This window comes from Bombina bombina, chromosome 2 (genome assembly GCF_027579735.1).
Source record: "Bombina bombina isolate aBomBom1 chromosome 2, aBomBom1.pri, whole genome shotgun sequence".
Taxonomy (NCBI): Eukaryota; Metazoa; Chordata; class Amphibia; order Anura; family Bombinatoridae; genus Bombina; species Bombina bombina.
This window is the reverse complement of record NC_069500.1, coordinates 752,369,847-752,393,263: the sequence shown is the minus strand read 5'-3', so window position 1 is coordinate 752,393,263 and position 23,417 is coordinate 752,369,847. Positions and strand designations below refer to the sequence as shown.

Here is a 23,417-nt window from a genome sequence, read left to right as displayed (position 1 = left end):
AGATAGTCCACAAGCCTTGCTAGAGACTGCAGGAACTAGACTCAACTGAGTCAACAGCCTCCAGGAGACCCCATCGCCCAGCAGTTGGTCTCCAAACAACAAGGCCCTTACTAAAGAAAGGGAACAAGCTACCGTAATCTTCTACAGAGAAGGAAAGACACGGAGAAAACATGAATGTACTTGTAAAGCGCGGCTAATCCCCCTAAAGGGACTCAAGGCACTGCTCATCATAGCAACCTCGAAAGGAGGAAGGCTAAGTAGACCTCGCCGGGGATCGACTTGCAACTCTCGGTTTGCAGAGTAGCCACAGTGCATTAGTATGCTGAGCTAGCTGTCCAGCTAGCATAAGAAACTCCAGACCCACAGAGACCCACCAGTCAAATAGAAACAAGGGGAGGCAAAGCCCAGACCCCAGAAAAACAGAAACCACAGGATAAGGCCGGGAGTCTAAAACAGAGAGGATCTTCCCCCCCAACACAGTGCAAACGTACTCTAAAAAGCAACTGAAGACAAAGGTCCCCAAGTCGCAAAAAGGTAGCTCAGAATACCGAAATATTCAGAAACGAAAACTCGTGCAGCAAGCTCAGATAGGTCTGACGAACAACACCTGAAGCAAAAACAATGCACGCTGCAGTCATCTAAAAATGACTCTGAAACTTAAATACTTGTAGGGCAAGCAGAAAGCAGCTGAATATAGGATCCATTAACCAGTGGATAACGTTGCAGGCTATCTAAGAGCCACCCACAAATCCTGAACATGGAGAAAGGAGAAACCTCAAGAGGCTTACTGTACCTCGAATGCTCCGAGGACGAATTTAGCAGAGCAACAGATCTCAGATCCTGCTCCAACACCGGACCAGCCCAAGCAACATACATGTCTGATAGACAGGGGGGACAGAAAGACCCCAACCACAAGCCCCCAGGGAATGGAAAGCAAAAAAGGGGAAACTCACCCACTCAAACAGAGCTCGGGTGCCAACCCAATCCGCTCCTCCAAAATAAGGCACTCCCAAGGAGAACCCCCTGGGACCTGGAACAGAGAAAAGTGCAATAGATCCATAGGAAGACCTGTCACAAAGCCCACAGAGCAGCAGATGCTGCCCCTTACAGAGAAAAGCCACCTGATCCAACCTCTTACACACAGGGCAGGACAAAGACCCTCCAGAGCGAGGAACCCCAGCTCATAAGGAAGACAAACTATCCCCTCAAAAGGGAAGGGAACAGATAAGAACAGCGTACATGTCCACAAGACATGAAGTCATAGTATGATCAAAACACGGACCAAATAAAAAAATCATCCAGACACCACTGTTGACCCAACAGAGAACAAACTCTCTATGAAATGGAGCACACTCTGTCTAAAGGACAAGTCAGGCCTTAAAGTTGATAACCAGTACCCGCAGGTAGATGTGAACTCTGGCCTTCCTGCTTGCAAGGCCAATGAGCTAGTCCCTATGTCGCAACATGGGGTCCCTGAAAAAACTGGGTCATCCCGAACCAGTCCAAAGGATCATAAGTCTCCAGACATCCAAGAAGAATCCAACACAAGAACCCTGGACCCAGAATCGTACTAGAAAGAACGACACCCCCAGGGAACACAAGATACCCCATCTGAAGCAATCAGACCTCACAGGGGATGAGAACCGGGAAACCCAGAGAACGAGTACAGGACTCACTTGTAATTCCCAGCCCAAAGGGGAGAGAATACCCTTAGCAGGAGGTCAACACCCCCCCAACAAGGTGCTAGGCCGCGACAAAGTCACACAATTTCTCTAGAGCCCAAAGGGCAACACTAAGGGAAATGAGAACGAGAACAGAGTAACCCGAAAGAGAGTAGAAGAAAGTCTAGTCTCCATAATCCTTTCAGATTAACGTTCCAGAGGACCACACCCAAGGGAGAAGAATGCAAAGCATCCTAAGCAAAAAGTTTGAAAAAAGAGACAACACCCCCTATCGCCCCTGATATGAAGACTACTAACTCCCAAAGGAAGATAGAGCCTCACGGCCTTCACTTCCTAATTAAGCGGCCAAAGATGCCAGAAAAAACGGACAAAGTCCAGAAAGTCTCGACCCAAAGGAAGAGAACCTCTAAAAGGAACAAGTCCTAAAAGGACACTTCCAAAGAGACCATAAAAGGCAAAACCATAAGAACGGCGGTATGAAGGACCTAAATCCTCCAACCCACAATGGGAAAATCGGAAACGACTGAGCATGTCGCCGCGGATCTCAATGGTGCAGTCCATGCAAAAGCGCGCCCAACCGTAAAGGCTGCGTCACTGCGTTATGTTCCAAAATAGCCATGAGCCGAAGCAACACTACACAGTAGCAGGCAATCACATAACAAACATGATTATAAACCCCCCTGTTCAATAACCCACCTCAGGAGATATTAACCCTTGATTCCTAGATACAAAAAGGAGCCTCACTGAGACCCTATTTTAAAGTTATCCCCGAAAGGTTGTAGCCCCTCTCGGATAAACAGTTGTAATTACAATATATCCATGATGAAAGTAAAATGAAACGATCTTACAGGAATCTACGCCATGGAACAGGAACACGGCCCTTCAAGTGTGACAGATAGTAGCGTCGCTTCTGCCATGGACTTGAGAGAAAAAAAGCAGGCAGCGAAACTCGTCAACGGTGATTGCTTATTGAGCTGTTAATATGAGTCGGGATGGTTTTGCAGAAATCCTCTCCCTGCATCTCCAGAATCTAACTTTTACCCATGCTCTCACTGAGAGGCTGACAGGACTACTTAAAACTCCAGCCCCATGTCGAAGAGTACTACCCTCCATAAGAGACTATCGAAAACTTCTGACACTTCTCTGTCAACCTCCTGGGACGAAAGGCAAAGAATGACTGGGGGATGAGGGGAGTGGGAGGAGTATTTAAGCCTTTGGTTGGGGTGTCTTTGCCACTTCCTGGTGGCCAGGTTCTGAATTCCCAAAAGTAATAAATGCAGCTGTGAACTCTTTCCATTTATGAAGAAAAAGGCTTACATAGCATATAACACAACACATTAAAGGGACAGTCTACACCAGAATTGTTATTGTTTAAAAACATAGATAATCCCTTTATTACCAATTCCCCAATTTTGCATAACCAATACAGTTATATTAATATATGTTTTACCTCTGTGATTACCTTGTATCTGGGCCTCTGCAGACTGCCCCTTATCTCAGTGCTTTTGAATGACATGCAGTTTAGCCAATCAGTGCAGACTCCTAAATAACTCTACGGGAGTGAGCAAAATGTTATCTATATGACACACATGAACTAATACTGTCTAACTGTGAAAAAACTTTCAAAATGCTCTGAGCTAAGAGGCGGTTTTCAACGGTTTAGAAATCAGTTTGAGCCTACCTTGATTTAGCTTTTCAAAAATACCACCAAGGGAACAAAGCAAATGTAATGACTAAACTCAATTGGAAAGTTGTTCAAAATGTCATGCCCTATCTGAATTATGAAAGTTTAATTTTGACTAGACTGTCCCTTTAAGGGTTAAATAAAATTTGTAAGGTGCAGTTACTTACCACTCAGCCCCTCCGTCCACTGGTCTTACCTCAGCTGCAGCAACTTGCTTCCAGCAGACGAGTCCATCCTAGGCAGTGCGAGGAGGATGCGAAGGATCTGAAATAGTAACAGCATCTACAACCCAGGGAATTGTTGGACAAGTCCACATTTCACCTGGTGAAGGCTGTGGATTCACAAGGAGCAGCTCACTGTAGACCAATGGATTTGTGGACAAGTCCACATTTCATTGAGGAAAGTCCTTTCACTGCCTGGCTGAAAATCGGGCCTCAGGTCAGTTAGGATTCCTTTTCTAACGGTGAGAAGATCTTGCACTTTCCTTTCACCTCACTCATCATCAAGGAGGCAAAATATAATGACTGAGGGTCATGGGAATTGGGAGGGATTTAAAGCGCTGGGGTGTCTTTTGCCACCTCCGAGTGGTCAGAATGGGAATATTACCACACGTGATGTCTCATGGACTCTCACAATCTGATGAAAGACATGCACATTTCAGCGATAAAACATCGCTTGTACATTATTTACAGTAATTACTTGAATTCTGTAAACGTTAAAAAACAATCTAATTATGTATAATATAAAACATTTGCAATACACTTTCATTATTTTGTTTCCTTTTATTGTAATTTATATCTGAAAATTGTAGCATTTGTCAGTGCCCACAGAAGTCTGCAGTGCATACAGTGTAATTTAGAACGTCGTGTTATGCTATAATGGGAGTATAATAAAGGAATGGGGGAGCACAATGTGATGATATATAGGGAGTATTATAAATCAGTGAGGGGTACAATGTTGGATATATAGAGAGTATAATAAAGCAGCGGGGGTACAATATTAGATATATAGGGAGTATAATAAAGCAGTGAGTGGTACAATGTTGGATATATAGGGAGTATAATAAATCAGTGAGTGGTACAATGTTGGATATATAGGGAGTATAATAAAGCAGTGGGGGTACAATATTGGATATATAGGGAGTATAATAAAGCAGTGGGGGTACAATGTTGGATATATAGGGAGTATAATAAAGCAGTGGGGGTACAATGTTGGATATATACGGTGCATACAATAGTAAGGATGACATGTTGAATGATGTATAGATTGAGAGGTAACAGAATCTGATCCTACCTGGAGCATCTACACTGGATTCCTTGCTGAACACAGACCCAGACAAATTCACTGGGCACTCAGACTCCTGCATGTCGAATTCAGTTTCACTAGGAAAATAAAGAGGACTTCATAAGAACAGCAAGCATGTAAACACGCAACTTAGCAGTTTATCATTGGAGTATGTTTAAGTGTCTGACGCTGCTTATTACAATACAAAACAGCTACAGTCTGGTGTATTCAACTGATATCAGAGATACAGAACACAATTTTAATTAAAGGGATGTGAAAGACAACATTTTTTCTTTTATGGTTTAGATAAACTGTACAATTTAAAAAATAAATAAATTCCAATTTACTTTTATTATCAAATTTAGTTAGTTAACTTGGTATGCTTTGTTGAAAAGTAGGTAGGATCAGGAGCTTGCCTAGGTATGCTCTTCAATAAAAAATACCGTAAGAACAAAGCACATCTGATAGAAGTAAATCGAAATAAAAAATAAAAAAACATAAGTTCTATCTGAATCATGGAAGAAATATTTGGGTTTCATGTTGCTTTCAATATTGACAGCTAATGGGATTAAATTATACACATGCTACAGCTTTCTGTAGATCTGATCTGCACACTTTATTTTATATCTTTGCCTGTTTTGTCCGTTTTTTAAGTTATAGTTTACTACAGGTTTAAAATTGCACTAAATATTCTAGTGCAGTTTTGTCTTTCGCTTGAGTGCAAACTACAAGTTTCAACTTGTAATATAAGCGCAAGTTAGCGCATTCCCAACATCCATTGAAAGTATAGATTACACTTAAGCGAAGTCGGCCCTTCTCTGGTTAATGCGCTTTACCATGGACTTGTAATATCAAGTAGTGCAGTCCAGCAGTATTGCTTCCCGGGCTATCATATGTGCGCCACTTTTAAACTGGGCCAAAGTCATTTTTTATAAGCATAGCCTTAAAAAATAATGGTCACCATACTGAAAAAGAGACATAGTTTTAAAGTACAGTATATGGTTTGAGAAGCCATTTTAAACAAATGAAAACCTGCTCAGCAGATATACAGAACTTGGTTTATTGTTACTATGGTTACATAGTGTGTTTAGGCAAAGCCCTTAGAACTTTTCACTGGAATTGGTCCACTGGAAGGATAGTGCACTGGTAGCAACAGGGCTACTATTTAATATGTGAACAATAAAAAACAGAGCTCTCAAACATCCCTCTGTGTGTGAGATGGTCAGTTTGGAAACTTTGTCTTGCTGCACTTCCTGCTGATTTCCTACCCTATTAATATGAAACCATCTAAACCCCAACTTGCAATGAAATAGCTATTTTTGTGGATTAAAATCATTACCTGTTATTTGCCAAAACATGGCCATAACAGTGAGCTACGCCTGCAAGTAAAGCAGACCTGCTAATGTTATCTATGTTAGGTACTGATATGCTAATTTGGGCGGGAGGGTTGAATGAGAACAATCAGCTATTTCAAATACAAAATCTCTCCCTCCTACCCCCCACTGAGAGATTTATTAGTGCAGTTGTCTCCTGTTTACATTGCTTTTCCACAGAAAAAACATGTGTTACCCATATTTTAAATATAGGTGGGGATATACCTATATTGTGTGGATGATGACCACTTGTCCCCATCCACACAATCGCCCATTCACTTCCTGTTTGTAGGGCTTGGTGACTTCCCCATGCACATTTATCACTGGCATCCCCAAATTCCCTGAGCGATGCCAGAGCACTAAACTACCAAGGTTGAGTGGTTAATACAGGGGGGTTTGGCAGTGGCGATGCACTCAGAAGGTGCCCCAACCTACTCTAAATATATGGTATGGATTATGGCCGCTTCATTCACACTTAACCCCTTAAGGACCAAGGCCATTTTTCAATTTCTTTCCCTTAAAGACCAGGGCTATTTTTACATTTCTGCGGTGTTTGTGTTTAGCTGTAATTTTCCTCTTACTCATTTACTGTACCCACACATATTATATACCGTTTTTCTCGCCACTAAATGGACTTTCTAAAGATACCATTATTTTCATCATATCTTATAATTTATTATTAAAAAAATTATAAAATATGAGGAAAAAAATGGAAAAAAACACACTTTTTCTAACTTTGACCCCCAAAATCTGTTACACATCTACAACCACCAAAAAACAACCATGCTAAATAGTTTCTAAATTTTGTCCCGAGTTTAGAAATACCCAATGTTAACACGTTCTTTGCTTTTTTTGCAAGTTATAGGGCAATAAATACAAGTAGCACTTTGCTATTTCAAAGCCACTTTTTTCAAAATGAGCGCTAGTTACATTGGAACCCTGATATCTGTCAGGAATACCTGAATATCCCTTAACATGTATATATTTTTTCTTAGAAGACATTCCAAAGTATTGATCTAGGCCCATTTTGGTATATTTCATGCCACCATTTCACCGCCAATGCGATCAAATAAAAAAAATTGTTCAATTTTTCACAAATTTTTTCACAAACTTTAGGTTTCTCACAGAAATTATTTACAAACAACTTGTGCAATTATGGCATAAATGGTTGTAAATGCTTCTCTGGGATCCCCTTTGTTCAGAAATAGCAGACTTATATGGCTTTGGTGTTGCTTTTTGGTAATTAGAAGGCTGCTAAATGCCACTGCGCACCACACGTGTTTTATGCCCAGCAGTGAAGGGGTTAATTAGGGAGCATGTAGGGAGCTTGTAGAGTTAATTTTAGCTTTAGTGTAGTGTAGTAGACAACCCAAAGTATTGATCTAGACCCATTTTGGTATATTTAATGCCACCATTTCACCGCCAAATGCGATCAAATTTTAAAAAACGTATTTTTTTTCGCAATTTTAGGTTTCTCACTGAAATTATTTACAAACAGCTTGTGCAATTATGGCACAAATGGTTGTTAATGCTTCTCTGGGATCCCCTTTGTTCAGAAATAGCAGACATATATGGTTTTGGCGATGCTTTTTGGTAATTAGAAGGCTGCTAAATGCCGCTGCACATCACACGTGTATTATGTCTAGCAGTGAAGGGGTTAATTAGGGATCTTGTAGGGAACTTGCAGGGTTAATGTTAGCTTTAGTGTAGAGATCAGCCTCCCACCTAACACAGCAGACCCCCTGATCCCTCCCAAACAGCTCTCTTCCCTCCCCCACCCCACAATTGTCCCCGCCATCTTAAGTACTGGCAGAAAGTCTGCCAGTACTAAAATAAAAGGTATCTTTTTTTTTTTTTAACTTTTTTTTTTTATAGCATATTTACATATGCTGCTGTGTAGAATACCCCTTAGCCCCAAACCTCCCTGATCCCCCCCAAACAGCTCTCTAACCCTCCCCTTCTACATTATTGGGAGCCATCTTGGGTACTGGCAGCTGTCTGCCAGTACCCAGTTTACAAAAAAATATATATTTTTTTATTTTTTTCCCCACTTTTCTGTAGTGTAGCTTCCCCCCTCCAAAGAATAAAACCCCCCCCCCCACCCAGATCACGTCGATTGTTTAAAATAAATTTTTATTCCCCCTCTCTGCCTCTATATTTTAACAAACTGTTCCATAGTGTAATGGTTCCCACCCGCTCCCTCCCCGTGCACGCGCCCGCCCGCCTCCCTGCGTGCACGCGCGCGCGTCCGTGCGCTCCCCCAGCGAGCCCGCCCACGATCCCGCCCACCGCTGCATTACGACATGCACCGATGGCCGCCCACCCGCCTCCCACCCACCAACGATTGCGGGCCATCGATGTCCGGTGCAGAGAGGGCCACAGAGTGGCTCTCTCTGCATCGGATGGGGTAAAATGTTATTGCAGTGATGCCTCGATATCGAGGCATCACTGCAATAACCGGAAAGCGGCTGGAAGCGATCAGGATCGCTTCCAGCCGCTTTCAACCCCAACGTCGTACAGGGTACGTCGCTGGTCTTTAAAGACCAGGTTGTGTGCGACGTACCCTGTACGACGCGTGTCGTTAAGGGGTTAAGGAGTAATACCAAAAAAACGAAACAAAAAACAATTGCAAAAATATGCAAGAGAACGAAGAAAAATTGATAATAGGAGTAAATTAGAAAGTTGCTTAAAATTGCATGCTCTATCTGAATCACGAAATAAAAAATTTGGGTTCAGTGTCCCTTTAAACTAACAATTAAACTAAAACTAAAATAAATTAAAATTAAAGAAACTAAAATACACATTAAAAAAAATCCTAACACTACTATAAAAATTACAAACTATCTAATTACAAAAAAATGAAAAATACTAAATTACGAAAAATAAACAAAATTATCAAAAATAAAAAAGAATTGCACCTAATCTAATAGCCCTATAAAAATAAAAAAGCCCACCCAAAATAAAAAGACCCCTAGCCTACAATAAACTATCAATAGCCATTAAAAGGGCCATTTGTTAAGCATTGCCCTAAGTTAAACAGCTCTTTTACCTGTAAAAAAAATACAAAGACCACCCAACAGTAAAACCCACCACCCAACCAACCCCCCAAAATAAAAAAACTAACTCTAACAAATACCTAAGCTACCCATTGCCCTGAAAAGGGCATTTGTATTGCCATTGCCCTGAAAAGGGCATTTAGCTCCTTTACGAAAAGCCCAAAGCCTAAACAAAAAAAAACAAAAAATGTTAAAAAAATCCTAACACTAACCCCTGAAGATCCACTTACAGTTGCTGAAATCCCGCTTGAAGGATCTTCATCTCGGCGGCTCCATCTTCATCCAGGCGGCATATTCTATCTTCATCCTGGCGGCATCTTCTATCTTCATCCCGGAGGCGCGGAGCGGGTCCATCCTGAAGACATCAGGTACAGAGCATCCTCTGCATACGGTCGTCGCCGTATACTGAATCTTTAATGCAAGGTACACGATTCAAAATGGCGTCCCTTGCATCTTTTTTTGTTTATTATAGATTGGCTGGTGAAGATAATAGATGCCGCCGGGATGAAGATCCTTCAAGTGGGACTTCAGCAACTGTAAGTAGATCTTCGGGGGTTTGTGTTAGGATTTTTTTAAACTTTTTTGGGTGTTTTTTTTTTTAGTTTAGGGGTTGGGCTTTTCGTAAAAGAGCTAAATGCCCTTTTCAGGGCAATGCAAAAGAGCTAAATGCCCCTTTAAGGGCAATGCCTATACAAATGCCCTTTTCAGGGCAATACGTAGATTAGGTTTTTTTTAAGATAGTTTTTTTTTTTTTGTGGGTTTGGGGTGGGGGAGGGGGTTTGTAATGTTAGTGGGTCTTTGTAATTTTTTTTCCAGGTAAAAGAGCTGTTTAACTTAGGGCAATGCCCTACAAAATGCCCTTTTAAGGGCTATTGGTAGTTTATTATAGATTAGTTTTTTTTTAAATGGATATTAGAATAGGAACAATTGTTATTATTTTGGATAATTTGTTTGTTATTTTGTGTAATGTTTTTTTTTTTCGTTTTGGGGTGGGTTTTTCTATTTAGAATAGACATTTTTTATTTTTAATGGGCAGCAAAAGAGCTGAATGCCCTTTTAAGGGCAATGTCCAAACAAATGCCCTTTTCAGGGCAATGGGTAGATTAGGTTTTACTTTATTTTTAATTTGTGGGTTTGGGGGTTTGTATACTGTTAGGGGGTGGGGGTGTTTGATTTTTTTTTCAGCAAAAGAGCTGTTAACTTTAGGACAATGCCCAACAGAAGGCCCTTTTAAGGGCCCAAAGAAGGCCCCTTTAAGGCCCTTGGTAGCTTATTATTGATTAGGTTTTTTTTGTTGTTGTTTTTTTTAAGGGTATTAGATTAGGAATAATTTTTATTATTTTGGATACTTTCGGGTTTTTTTTGTAATGGTAGGTTTTTAAAAAAAATAAATTAATTTTAGTGTTTTTTATTTTTTTGTAATTTTAGTGTTTTTTATTTTTTGTAATGTAAGGTTTTAGTGTAAGGCAGCTTAGGTTTTATTTCACAGGTAAGCTTGTATTTATTTTAACTAAGTAGTTAGTAAATAGTTAATAACTATTTACTAACTAGTCTACCTAGTAAAAATAAAAACAAACTTACCTGTGAAGGTAAGGGAAGACTCAGAGGGTAGATAGGCTCTAAGTGGATCCCGACAGGCAGCTTAGACTTTTTTGTCAGCACCAGTTGTCAGTTTTTTTTCTCTTTTTTATTTGAAAATGGGGCATTAAAGGGGAACACATCACTAATAGTATAGGTTTTTAGCACTCTAGAACTACTGACACAGGGCACAAACTACGGAATAAGCAGAGCATAAGAAGTAAGCCTTAAGGGTGCTAAAACTTAAAGGGTATAGGATAGTGTATCCCTCAAAAGGCACACACTCACCCATTGAAGAGTCACATAACAGTTAGATTCACCTAAAATGAGGTAAAAGGCACAGGATTCTAGGTAGTGGAATCGGATGCATACAACTGACTACTTCTGATCCCTTGCAAAATGAAGTCAAAAGAATCCCACGGGGGGTTTAGACTCAAAAGCATGCACTTAAATAGCACTTCAAACTACCCCATAGTAAATAAACATCTTCTTGGAAAGAGTTTGGGTTTAGTTAATTAAAACATAACTTTTATTATATATTCTTATTTTTAAAATACATATAAGTGTGTGTGTGTGTAAAGTGATTTAAAAACACAAAGAGACTCGAGATTGCGTGTAATTTGATAAAGTAGAATACTGGTAATCTCAGAAGAAGTATATAGACCGTTGTTCTAATATCTGGAGTGCACTTCACACTTAAGAACACAGGTAATAACGATTTGCTTAGTTAGAGGTTGTTAATATAATATTTATTTTCCCTCATCGGGGTTACTAACATAAATTGATTAGTATCTATATATAGTTGACATATACAGCATGAGTTATCTTTCTGGATTATTCTCCAAAGTGTGCCCAAATCTTTATTATATTACACCCAGGTATGGTTATAGATATTGTTAAATTAACCACTTATTGAATCAGAATAGTTTTTTAATTTGGCACTGTACCTTTGCTTTGTTATAATTTTACAGACCCAGAATAAATATTCTTTCCTCAGGTCTGCTGATTATCTTACTACGTGGTTTGGGTACTTAGTGGATAAATGTGTACTTTGTTTTATGAGTCGTGGTTATAATACTACTGAATCCATTTTGTTAGCACTCTTTAAAATGGGTAATAAATATAGTAGTGATACTAATATTTACTGTAGTAAGTAGCTTATATTCAAATTAGCATATTACTAGTGGTAATCACTACACTTGTTGCGTTTTTAAATATTAAGATCACAATGTATCAATTGGTGTAACAAATACTTGAAAACCAGGGGTTGTAAAAGGTCTTGTAATATAGTGTTATGTTGTACTTGGGTAAATTTGTATTACTGTGATTTAGACCGTAGCAGCATTTAGACAAGATTAGGCTTTAAATGTTTGTAATTTGCAAATCTTTACAATCATTCCGTAATAGTATTTAGATGTCTAGCTATGTTTTGCTAGGCATTATGGTAACCTATTGGTGGAATAGCTTACTTATTTAGAAATTGCCACTTGTTTTGCGGTTTTTTAGATAATATTTGGAGCTTAGAGGTCTAAATGTATCCGGAGCCCATCTGTATTTGGCTGAACACTAATACAGCTGATTGCGGTCTCATACCATACTGGATTTAAGGTTGCCGCCTAATTATATATTAGTTTGGTTAATACTAGATTAGAAAAAGTTTTTTAGGACCTTTTGAAAAAGCCGAGACCTAATCGGTGAAACATGTCAAGGGAGGGTATTCTTTAAATACCAAAAAAGCGTTTTTTAACTGCAAATAGACTCGTAATGCCTAAAAAACTTTTTCTAATCTAGTGATTCTGGTAAAAAATAGTGCTCAGAAACCATATAATAATTTGGTAATGACAAATCTAGTTAGAGTGTGTAGAGTAACGGCTGCAGCAGCTGGGCTCTCTGTTACATACATATAAATTCATTGGCTACAAGTATTAACCAAACTAATATATAATTAGGCGGCAACCTTAAATCCAGTATGGTATGAGACCGCAATCAGCTGTATTAGTGTTCAGCCAAATACAGATGGGCTCCGGATACATTTAGACCTGTAAGCTCCAAATATCTAAAAAAAACGCAAAACAAGTGTCAATTTCTAAATAAGAGCGAATTTGTTGTACTTATAGCGCTTGTGTATAGAGTGACCTGTGGCTCCTGTCTAGAGCGGATCCCCAAAAAAAGTCCGCAATAGTGCTATGGTGTATATAGATGGTAAGATAGGAGCGCCAAAAGAGGCAAGGCCAAAGGTTTAGTGGAAATATGTGGTATAACGTAATTAGTAAAGTTAGAGTCTGAATAAGTTCCCTGAAATAGTGGACCACAGTGATTGTGTCCGTCCTTCCTATAATATTATTGAATTCGTTTAAAAACGTGGACTCCGAGCGACTAGCGCTTTGGATTGGGGGGTGGATGTTAATATGTACTATGAAGGCATATATAGGTGCAGGATAATTAGAAATCGAAAAAAATGGCTATATATAGTTATATTAGATGACACAGAGCATACATCTTCCAAATAAAATATCACAGTTTTAATACAGTTATGTGCAATTTAGTACATCATATCCGGTTAAAAACATGTTACATGCAAAAATATGGATCCATAAAACTATAAAATAATTCGATATATTTAAAAATATTAAATGTTAAAAATATGTATTAAGAACAATAATGCGGTGAAAGTTCTGTATGCTAAAGATAGTCGAGGTCTCTCTAACAAAGTCCCTACGTCTGTCGCGGGGAGGGCAAGCTAAGGTACAGCTGTACAGCAAATATGCTAATAGGATAGATTTGCTAGTAAGGTGGCTGTATGAACATAGCAGTTTAAAGAGTAGTGGATAATAATGCAATATGATAATGATACACAAATGTACAAATGAAAATAATACACAAATGTACAAATGAAAAACCACAATTGTGTACAAGAGTAAATAATGGTCAAATAATGATCCAAAAAACAAATAATGATCAAATAATAGTCCAAAAAACAATCCAAAAAATGTGTTCTTTAAATGAAGGTGTGGACAGTCCAAATTAATGTGAAGTGATTCAATCCGTGAAAAAACACAAAAAATGCAATGTAGTAAAGTCCATAAAGATGTTCAAAAAGTTGTAATCCTTATTGTGATGTCTCAAAAATAATAAGAATATCCAAAATGTAAAAATATAAAGATATAAAAATATAAAAATTATATAATATATATATATATAAGAATGTCCAATATAAAATCTCCAAAATGTCCAATATAAGTGACTAGTGTGTACACAAAATTATAAACGTGATCACTGAGAAAACAAAAATCTGTGGTTCTTATTGTAGTGCACAATGGTATCAAAAAATTAGAAAATGCACAAAATAGAATAAAAATAGAAAAATATGAGAGAAAAAAAAGGGGAAGAACTTGGGGATTCCTCAAAACCTGTAAACAAAAAATAACAACATAGTGTGATATTGTTATAAATAGGCAATAATAAAAAGGAGTAATGCTCACCATATACTTGTCAACGCGTTTCGGCCTGCAGTTGAGGCCTTTCTCAAAACTAACATATGGTGTGGGTGAGCACCAGCCTTTATACCTTCTTTCTATCCAATCATAATTTTTTGCAAATTGCGCCAAAATTTTTGCGCCAAAATTTGGCGCCAAAAACCTTGTTCTTCCGGGATTTTGACCCGGTAGTGTTACCCCTGAAGTGTTTTACAAATTTCTTTGTTTTAATTTGCCCAATTTTTGGGTAATGTAGCTGTAGGTGCTTATTTCGTGCTCCTAAAATTGTTAAATGTGGCTATTACCTATATTATAGCGCAATTTTGTTTCCTAACGAATTTTCCTGTACCAGATCTGGTGTGACACAGCACCGGAAGTGAGATAGTTGTGCACTTCCGGTTCGGCCGCTCACCGGAAGTCAGGTTATTGCTTACTTCCGGTTTAGTCGCTCCACCGGAAGTCGGGAAATTGCGCACTTCCGGTTCGGTCGTGAGACCTTTTTTTGGTTTTTAGATCTTGGTTATCTTCTTTAAAAGCGGAATTTGGGTTGCATATTCCCATTTTGGTTGTTGTACCTTTACTAATAAATTCTCCTGGGTAACATTATGTTTGATATTTCGTTTTAAGACTTTGATTGGTTAGAAAGTCAAATAGAGGTTATATTGTCATTGTATGACAAAATCTAACCTTAGTTCTATAGTTGAAGAAGATAATTATTGGGAGATGTTCTGTGTTTCTATGGTGCATATAATTCTTATAGACTTATAGGATTTCTGCCTGCACCTATATGTCTAAAAGTCACATAGTTAGAATGCCACGTTATTACGAACCAAAAAATAAAAAGATAAAAAATATAAAATAAATAAAAAATTCTTCTATCATATCAGATCACATATTAGAGTAACATATTAACGCCTTAAAATGATATAATATGTTGTATCTTACAAAATGGTTTAAGCTTGAGCCCACCCTATATAATATAAAGTGGAGCAGGACGTCACTGCGTCATTATAGTGCTGATTGAGGATTGGAAGATTGGGTTGTGTATTATTAAACATCTGGTCAGGTGTCTAATTCAAGTATGTGGATTGAGGTTCTGTGAGTAGAGATCTACCATACTATTCCTGTATGAGTTTTTCCAATATTACCGGAATTGTGCAGTAAAGATTGTGGTTCTATATGTGGAGAACTATCATACTGTTACTGTATGGAGCTTTCTGATATTATTGGAGCTCTGCAGTCAGTGTGGGTGTGTCGAGTTGTATACTAATGTGGCCTATTTTACTTTGTGCTAAACAGCATGGTATCACATAGTCTGTCTGTGATGATTTAGTTAAAGGGGGATTTTCATTGGGGGGCTCTCTATTTCTTACTGTTTTAGGCTTAATAGATGGCATAGGTCTTCTTTATTGTTCAGACCCTTTGGGTGGAGACAATCTAAGTCAAATATCCATCTTGATTCGGCAATCAGAAGTTTTCTTTCATAGTTTCCTCCCCTCCAATTGGGTTTTATTAATTGTATTCCGTAGTATTTTAGATCTTTGATGTTCCCTCTGTGGTGGGTGAAAAAGTGGTTGTATAGGATAGTGTCAGTGTTTCCATGTTCGATCTGTAATAAATGCTCTCTTATCCTATCTTTCAGGCATCTCGAGGTCTGCCCGACATATTGTAGGCCACAGCTACATTGTATTATGTAAATCACACCTTTAGTGCTGCATCTTATCAAATTTTTGATCTCATATATATTGTTAGAATTATGAGAGAGGAAGTTCTTGGTCTTCAATCCCCTTTTACACGCCTTACAGCTGGGGCAAGGGAAAAAACCTTTAATGTTTCTCCCTAGAACATCATTTGTTTGGGCTGTTTGTTGACGGGGAATGCTGGGAGATATTATGTTCTTAAGGTTATCTGATTTCCTGTATATAAATCTGGGTCTGCTGGATAGTGTTTCTCCTATGATATCGTCGTTTTTCAATAGGTGCCAGTGTTTCTCCAGTATTCTTTCTATAGTTCGCCTGTTTTCACTGTACTGGGTGATGAAAGCGACATCTATGGAGTTAGTGTTGATATTCGTTCCCTTCCTCTTATCTCTGTATCTAAGGAGCTCCTTGCGGTCTCTGTTTCTCACTTCTTCGATATCCTTATTAAGTTTCTCTTCGTCATATCCTCTATCCATGAAACGTGTTTTCAGTTCTTCTGCCTGGCTTTCCCAGAGGTTGTGATCTGAGCAGTTTTTCTTAAGTCGTAGTAGCTGCCCCTTGGGAATATTTTCCTTCCATCTAGCATGGTGACAACTTGCATTGTGGATGTAGTTGTTACAATCTACTGGTTTGAAATATGTTGAGGTCTTAAGTTCCCCCTTCTCGACTGTTATTTTGAGGTCTAGGAAGGTGATTTCAGTGTCACTAATCTCATATGTGAATTTCAGGTTTTTTATATTTTGATTCATGACATTTAGGGTGTGTTCCAGATCTTCTCTGGAGCCTCTCCATATCATGAGGATGTCATCTATGTACCTGTGATAGGAGACCAGGTCCGCGTCGGCTGGGCAAGAGTCCCAGAATGTCTGTTCCCATTGGCCCATATATAAGTTGGCATAGCTCGGCGCGAACCTGGTCCCCATCGCTGTGCCACACAACTGGTTGTAAAATTTTCCATCATGGGAGAAGTAGTTGTGTGTCAGAATATAGCTTATCCCTGCTAGGATAAACTCTTTCTGGAGATCGGGTACTGACTCATCTTTCCTTAGAAAGTATTCAACGGCGTTTCGTCCTCCTTCGTGGGGTATACTGGTGTAAAGAGAGGTTACGTCGCACGTAACTAGTAGATAGCCATCCTTCCATTCTGTTTCCTCCAAGATGTTCAGAATCTGTGTGGAGTCTTTCACATAAGATGGTAAACGTGTCACATACTTCTGGAGATTTCTGTCTAGGTATTCTGAGAGATTGTTGGATATGGACCCTATACCTGAGATAATTGGTCTTCCAGGAGGGTTGTGTAATCTGCCCTTACAGCAGCTAGTGTAATAAACTAATAACACATCAAAGGCTAACACTCTAAGGACAACACATTAAGATGGACTTCACTAAGTCACTAAGGAGAGAGATCACCTTAGAGATTAACGAGACACCATCCTCTTCATTTCAAGGCCCATCAGGGTCTTTAGACCACACATCGATATTCAAAAACCTAGAGAGATTATTAATACAAGAAACAAAATATAAGGCCGAAATTATATTCCTAAAAAAGTGTCTGGAGCTCAATATCATCCCGAAAGGGCTGATGATCAAAAAAGACTGTGCTTTCCAATCGGATAACCCAGAATTTATCAAGAAATGGTCTGACGTGCTAATCACAGCATCAAGATCCCTCATGGAAGCTATCATCGAGCATAGGGAATCTATTCTTAGCCAGGTCGATATAGAAATTAAGGTCAATGAAGACGAATTAATTGGTCCAGAAGGACACATAATAGAAACAAAAGAGATCCTTGAAAGGAAGGAGAACTTGGACAAAAAGATCTCCAAAATCAGGGACGACATAATCATCAAGAAGAGCAAAAAACTGAACAGAGAACTTAACATCATCAGAAATCAAAACATAAATGAAAATAACTCTACAGAAGAGACAAAGATAGAAGTTGTCCATCCAAACAACCCCGATGGCAGACCACCCACAGATGAAGAAGAATGGACTACGGTTACCCACAAAAAGAATAGACGACAACAACAGAGACCCCAAGACAGAGGGGAACGACACTTTGAGTACGAACCACATACTCCTAGAGAGTGGTACCATGGACCACAAACTCCTAGAGAAAGATACCATGGACAAGAATACAGACAACAGACGAATCATCAAGGTTGGAACAGAGAAAGATACAACCATGGACACAACTACAGAAACCAGTGGGGAAACCAACGTCGCCAGAGAAGGGTATTGAATTACAGGGACAACAGAAATGGAGACTTCCGCTATGAAAATGAGCGGACTCAGTATAATGCTCACGGACAACACCAATCCAACGGAGGTCCCAACTCACCATATTGGAACCACACTACCGAACCTGGCTACAGACAAAACCATCACCTAAGATGGAGGAACTACGAGAGATCGAACTACGGAAGAGGCTATGCTCAGCAAACCGATAGGAGACAGCAAAACTATGGATACGAGGAAGGATCATTCACACCAAATAGATTCAATAATCGAATAAACCAATATGATCGAGAGCAGCAATTCCATTATCCTCCGTATAACAGGAGAGAATACCAAGGTAACAGGAATACGCCTCATATGAAAAAGACAAGACCCATAGAGACAACACAGAACCAGACGTCAATTCAATCGGATAGGAGACAGATGAATTTGCCCCAGGTCATCAATACCAATGTTGAAAATAACAAAGACACAAAGAAAGCCTCAGTCTCTGGACAACATTTTTTAGAGGAGTATCACTTCACGACCAAAGAATTGGAAAGACCCTCGATGAAAAGAAAGAACTCCAATATAGACGAACTCCAAAACCCCATCGAAAAAAGAAAAACCCCAGAGGAAAGAGGGGCGGAAGGAGAATAAATGGTCGGAAAAATAACAATAACTCTAAGAACCAAGAAGAACAGGCTACTCCCAGAGGAATTTACAACCTCAGCAATACAACCTTAACAGATAAAGAAAACTCAATTCTCAATTATGGCTTATCATTTGCTCCATCCAAAAGCTTCAACAAGTTTGACACTTTTGTAAATATAAAGCAACTCACAAGGAAACTGACTTTAAAACGTCACTTCATGAAATCCCCCTTAGAAATCGAAGGAAGACAAAACACACAGCGCAGCACAGATCCTTACCAACATTCGGATCTGAAACCTACCTCATCTTTTTACCCCATATCCAGCAAGGGTAACGCTATTGAAACGTTTGAGACAATGGTTTGTAGCGATTTGAGGAATATCAGCCAGAAACAGATAACCAGACACAAGCACAACCTATCAAGAGACCAGATTCAAACAATCAAAACATTGGAAAACAATCGCAACATAGTCATCAAACCGGCCGACAAGGGGGGCGGCATCGTAATACTAAATAAAGAAGACTATGACACAGAATGCAAAAGAATTTTATCAGATAAGGATACCTATGAAGTCATGAGAAAAAACCCAATAGAAGAATACAAAAAAGAACTAGATAGACTTCTAGATGAAGCCCACAGACAGGAGATCCTCAACCACAAGAAATTCAGATACATCAGCGTGGAACATCCAATAACCCCAGTCTTCTATTACCTCCCTAAGATCCACAAGAGATTACACAACCCTCCTGGAAGACCAATTATCTCAGGTATAGGGTCCATATCCAACAATCTCTCAGAATACCTAGACAGAAATCTCCAGAAGTATGTGACACGTTTACCATCTTATGTGAAAGACTCCACACAGATTCTGAACATCTTGGAGGAAACAGAATGGAAGGATGGCTATCTACTAGTTACGTGCGACGTAACCTCTCTTTACACCAGTATACCCCACGAAGGAGGACGAAACGCCGTTGAATACTTTCTAAGGAAAGATGAGTCAGTACCCGATCTCCAGAAAGAGTTTATCCTAGCAGGGATAAGCTATATTCTGACACACAACTACTTCTCCCATGATGGAAAATTTTACAACCAGTTGTGTGGCACAGCGATGGGGACCAGGTTCGCGCCGAGCTATGCCAACTTATATATGGGCCAATGGGAACAGACATTCTGGGACTCTTGCCCAGCCGACGCGGACCTGGTCTCCTATCACAGGTACATAGATGACATCCTCATGATATGGAGAGGCTCCAGAGAAGATCTGGAACACACCCTAAATGTCATGAATCAAAATATAAAAAACCTGAAATTCACATATGAGATTAGTGACACTGAAATCACCTTCCTAGACCTCAAAATAACAGTCGAGAAGGGGGAACTTAAGACCTCAACATATTTCAAACCAGTAGATTGTAACAACTACATCCACAATGCAAGTTGTCACCATGCTAGATGGAAGGAAAATATTCCCAAGGGGCAGCTACTACGACTTAAGAAAAACTGCTCAGATCAAAACCTCTGGGAAAGCCAGGCAGAAGAACTGAAAACACGTTTCATGGATAGAGGATATGACGAAGAGAAACTTAATAAGGATATCGAAGAAGTGAGAAACAGAGACCGCAAGGAGCTCCTTAGATACAGAGATAAGAGGAAGGGAACGAATATCAACACTAACTCCATAGATGTCGCTTTCATCACCCAGTACAGTGAAAACAGGCGAACTATAGAAAGAATACTGGAGAAACACTGGCACCTATTGAAAAACGACGATATCATAGGAGAAACACTATCCAGCAGACCCAGATTTATATACAGGAAATCAGACAACCTTAAGAACATAATATCTCCCAGCATTCCCCGTCAACAAACAGCCCAAACAAAGGATGTTCTAGGGAGAAACATTAAAGGTTTTTTCCCTTGCCCCAGCTGTAAGGCGTGTAAAAGGGGATTGAAGACCAAGAACTTCCTCTCTCATAATTCTAACAATATATATGAGATCAAAAATTTGATAAGATGCAGCACTAAAGGTGTGATTTACATAATACAATGTAGCTGTGGCCTACAATATGTAGGGCAGACCTCGAGATGCCTGAAAGATAGGATAAGAGAGCATTTATTACAGATCGAACATAGAAACACCGACACTATCCTATACAACCACTTTTTCATCCACCACAGAGGGAACATTAAAGATCTAAAATACTACGGAATACAATTAATAAAACCCAATTGGAGGGGAGGAAACTATGAAAGAAAACTTCTGATTGCCGAATCAAGATGGATATTTGACTTAGATTGTCTCCACCCAAAGGGTCTGAACAATAAAGAAGACCTATGCCATCTATTAAGCCTAAAACAGTAAGAAATAGAGAGCCCCCCAATGAAAATCCCCCTTTAACTAAATCATCACAGACAGACTATGTGATACCATGCTGTTTAGCACAAAGTAAAATAGGCCACATTAGTATACAACTCGACACACCCACACTGACTGCAGAGCTCCAATAATATCAGAAAGCTCCATACAGTAACAGTATGATAGTTCTCCACATATAGAACCACAATCTTTACTGCACAATTCCGGTAATATTGGAAAAACTCATACAGGAATAGTATGGTAGATCTCTACTCACAGAACCTCAATCCACATACTTGAATTAGACACCTGACCAGATGTTTAATAATACACAACCCAATCTTCCAATCCTCAATCAGCACTATAATGACGCAGTGACGTCCTGCTCCACTTTATATTATATAGGGTGGGCTCAAGCTTAAACCATTTTGTAAGATACAACATATTATATTATATCATTTTAAGGCGTTAATATGTTACTCTAATATGTGATCTGATATAATAGAAGAATTTTTTATTTATTTTATATTTTTTATCTATTTTTATTTTTTAGTTCGTAATAACGTGGCATTCTAACTATGTGACTTTTAGACATATAGGTGCAGGCAGAAATCCTATAAGTCTATAAGAATTATATGCACCATAGAAACACAGAACATCTCCCAATAATTATCTTCTTCAACTATAGAACTAAGGTTAGATTTTGTCATACAATGACAATATAACCTCTATTTGACTTTCTAACCAATCAAAGTCTTAAAACGAAATATCAAACATAATGTTACCCAGGAGAATTTATTAGTAAAGGTACAACAACCAAAATGGGAATATGCAACCCAACTTCCGCTTTTAAAGAAGATGACCAAGATCTAAAAACCAAAAAAAGGTCTCACGACCGAACCGGAAGTGCGCAATTTCCCGACTTCCGGTGGAGCGACTAAACCGGAAGTAAGCAATAACCTGACTTCCGGTGAGCGGCCGAACCGGAAGTGCACAACTATCTCACTTCCGGTGCTGTGTCACACCAGATCTGGTACAGGAAAATTTGTTAGGAAACAAAATTGCGCTATAATATAGGTAATAGCCACATTTAACAATTTTAGGAGCACGAAATAAGCACCTACAGCTACATTACCCAAAAATTGGGCAAATTAAAACAAAGAAATTTGTAAAACACTTCAGGGGTAACACTACCGGGTCAAAATCCCGGAAGAACAAGGTTTTTGGCGCCAAATTTTGGCGCAAAAATTTTGGCGCAATTTGCAAAAAATTATGATTGGATAGAAAGAAGGTATAAAGGCTGGTGCTCACCCACACCATATGTTAGTCTTGAGAAAGGCCTCAACTGCAGGCCGAAACGCGTTGACAAGTATATGGTGAGCATTACTCCTTTTTATTATTGCCTATTTATAACAATATCACACTATGTTGTTATTTTTTGTTTACAGGTTTTGATGAATCCCCAAGTTCTTCCCCTTTTTTTTCTCTCATATTTTTCTATTTTTATTCTATTTTGTGCATTTTCTAATTTTTTGATACCATTGTGCACTACAATAAGAACCACAGATTTTTGTTTTCTCAGTGATCACGTTTATAATTTTGTGTACACACTAGTCACTTATATTGGACATTTTGGAGATTTTATATTGGACATTCTTATATATATATATATATTATATAATTTTTATATTTTTATATCTTTATATTTTTACATTTTGGATATTCTTATTATTTTTGAGACATCACAATAAGGATTACAACTTTTTGAACATCTTTATGGACTTTACTACATTGCATTTTTTGTGTTTTTTCACGGATTGAATCACTTCACATTAATTTGGACTGTCCACACCTTCATTTAAAGAACACATTTTTTGGATTGTTTTTTGGACTATTATTTGATCATTATTTGTTTTTTGGATCATTATTTGACCATTATTTACTCTTGTACACAATTGTGGTTTTTAATTTGTACATTTGTGTATTATTTTCATTTGTACATTTGTGTATCATTATCATATTGCATTATTATCCACTACTCTTTAAACTGCTATGTTCATACAGCCACCTTACTAGCAAATCTATCCTATTAGCATATTTGCTGTAGAGCTGTACCTTAGTTTGCCCTCCCCGCGACAGACGTAGGGACTTTGTTAGAGAGACCTCGACTATCTTTAGCATACAGAACTTTCACCGCATTATTGTTCTTAATACATATTTTTAACATTTAATATTTTTAAATATATCGAATTATTTTATAGTTTTATGGATCCATATTTTTGCATGTAACTTGTTTTTAACCGGATATGATGTACTAAATTGCACATAACTGTATTAAAACTGTGATATTTT

The 23,417-nt window shown here is 38.6% G+C and overlaps 1 protein-coding gene across 1 annotated transcript in view; it reads right to left on the bottom strand.

Annotated features, from left to right (window-relative positions):
• The window catches only part of LOC128647245 (mesoderm induction early response protein 3), a 268,112-nt gene that overhangs the window by 63,736 nt on the left and 180,959 nt on the right, over nt 1–23,417 (bottom strand). Inside the window, exon 12 of the mRNA XM_053700036.1 lies at nt 4,660–4,748. Coding sequence (XP_053556011.1) covers nt 4,660–4,748 — 89 coding nt within the window. The remainder of the gene's footprint in view (nt 1–4,659; nt 4,749–23,417) is intronic.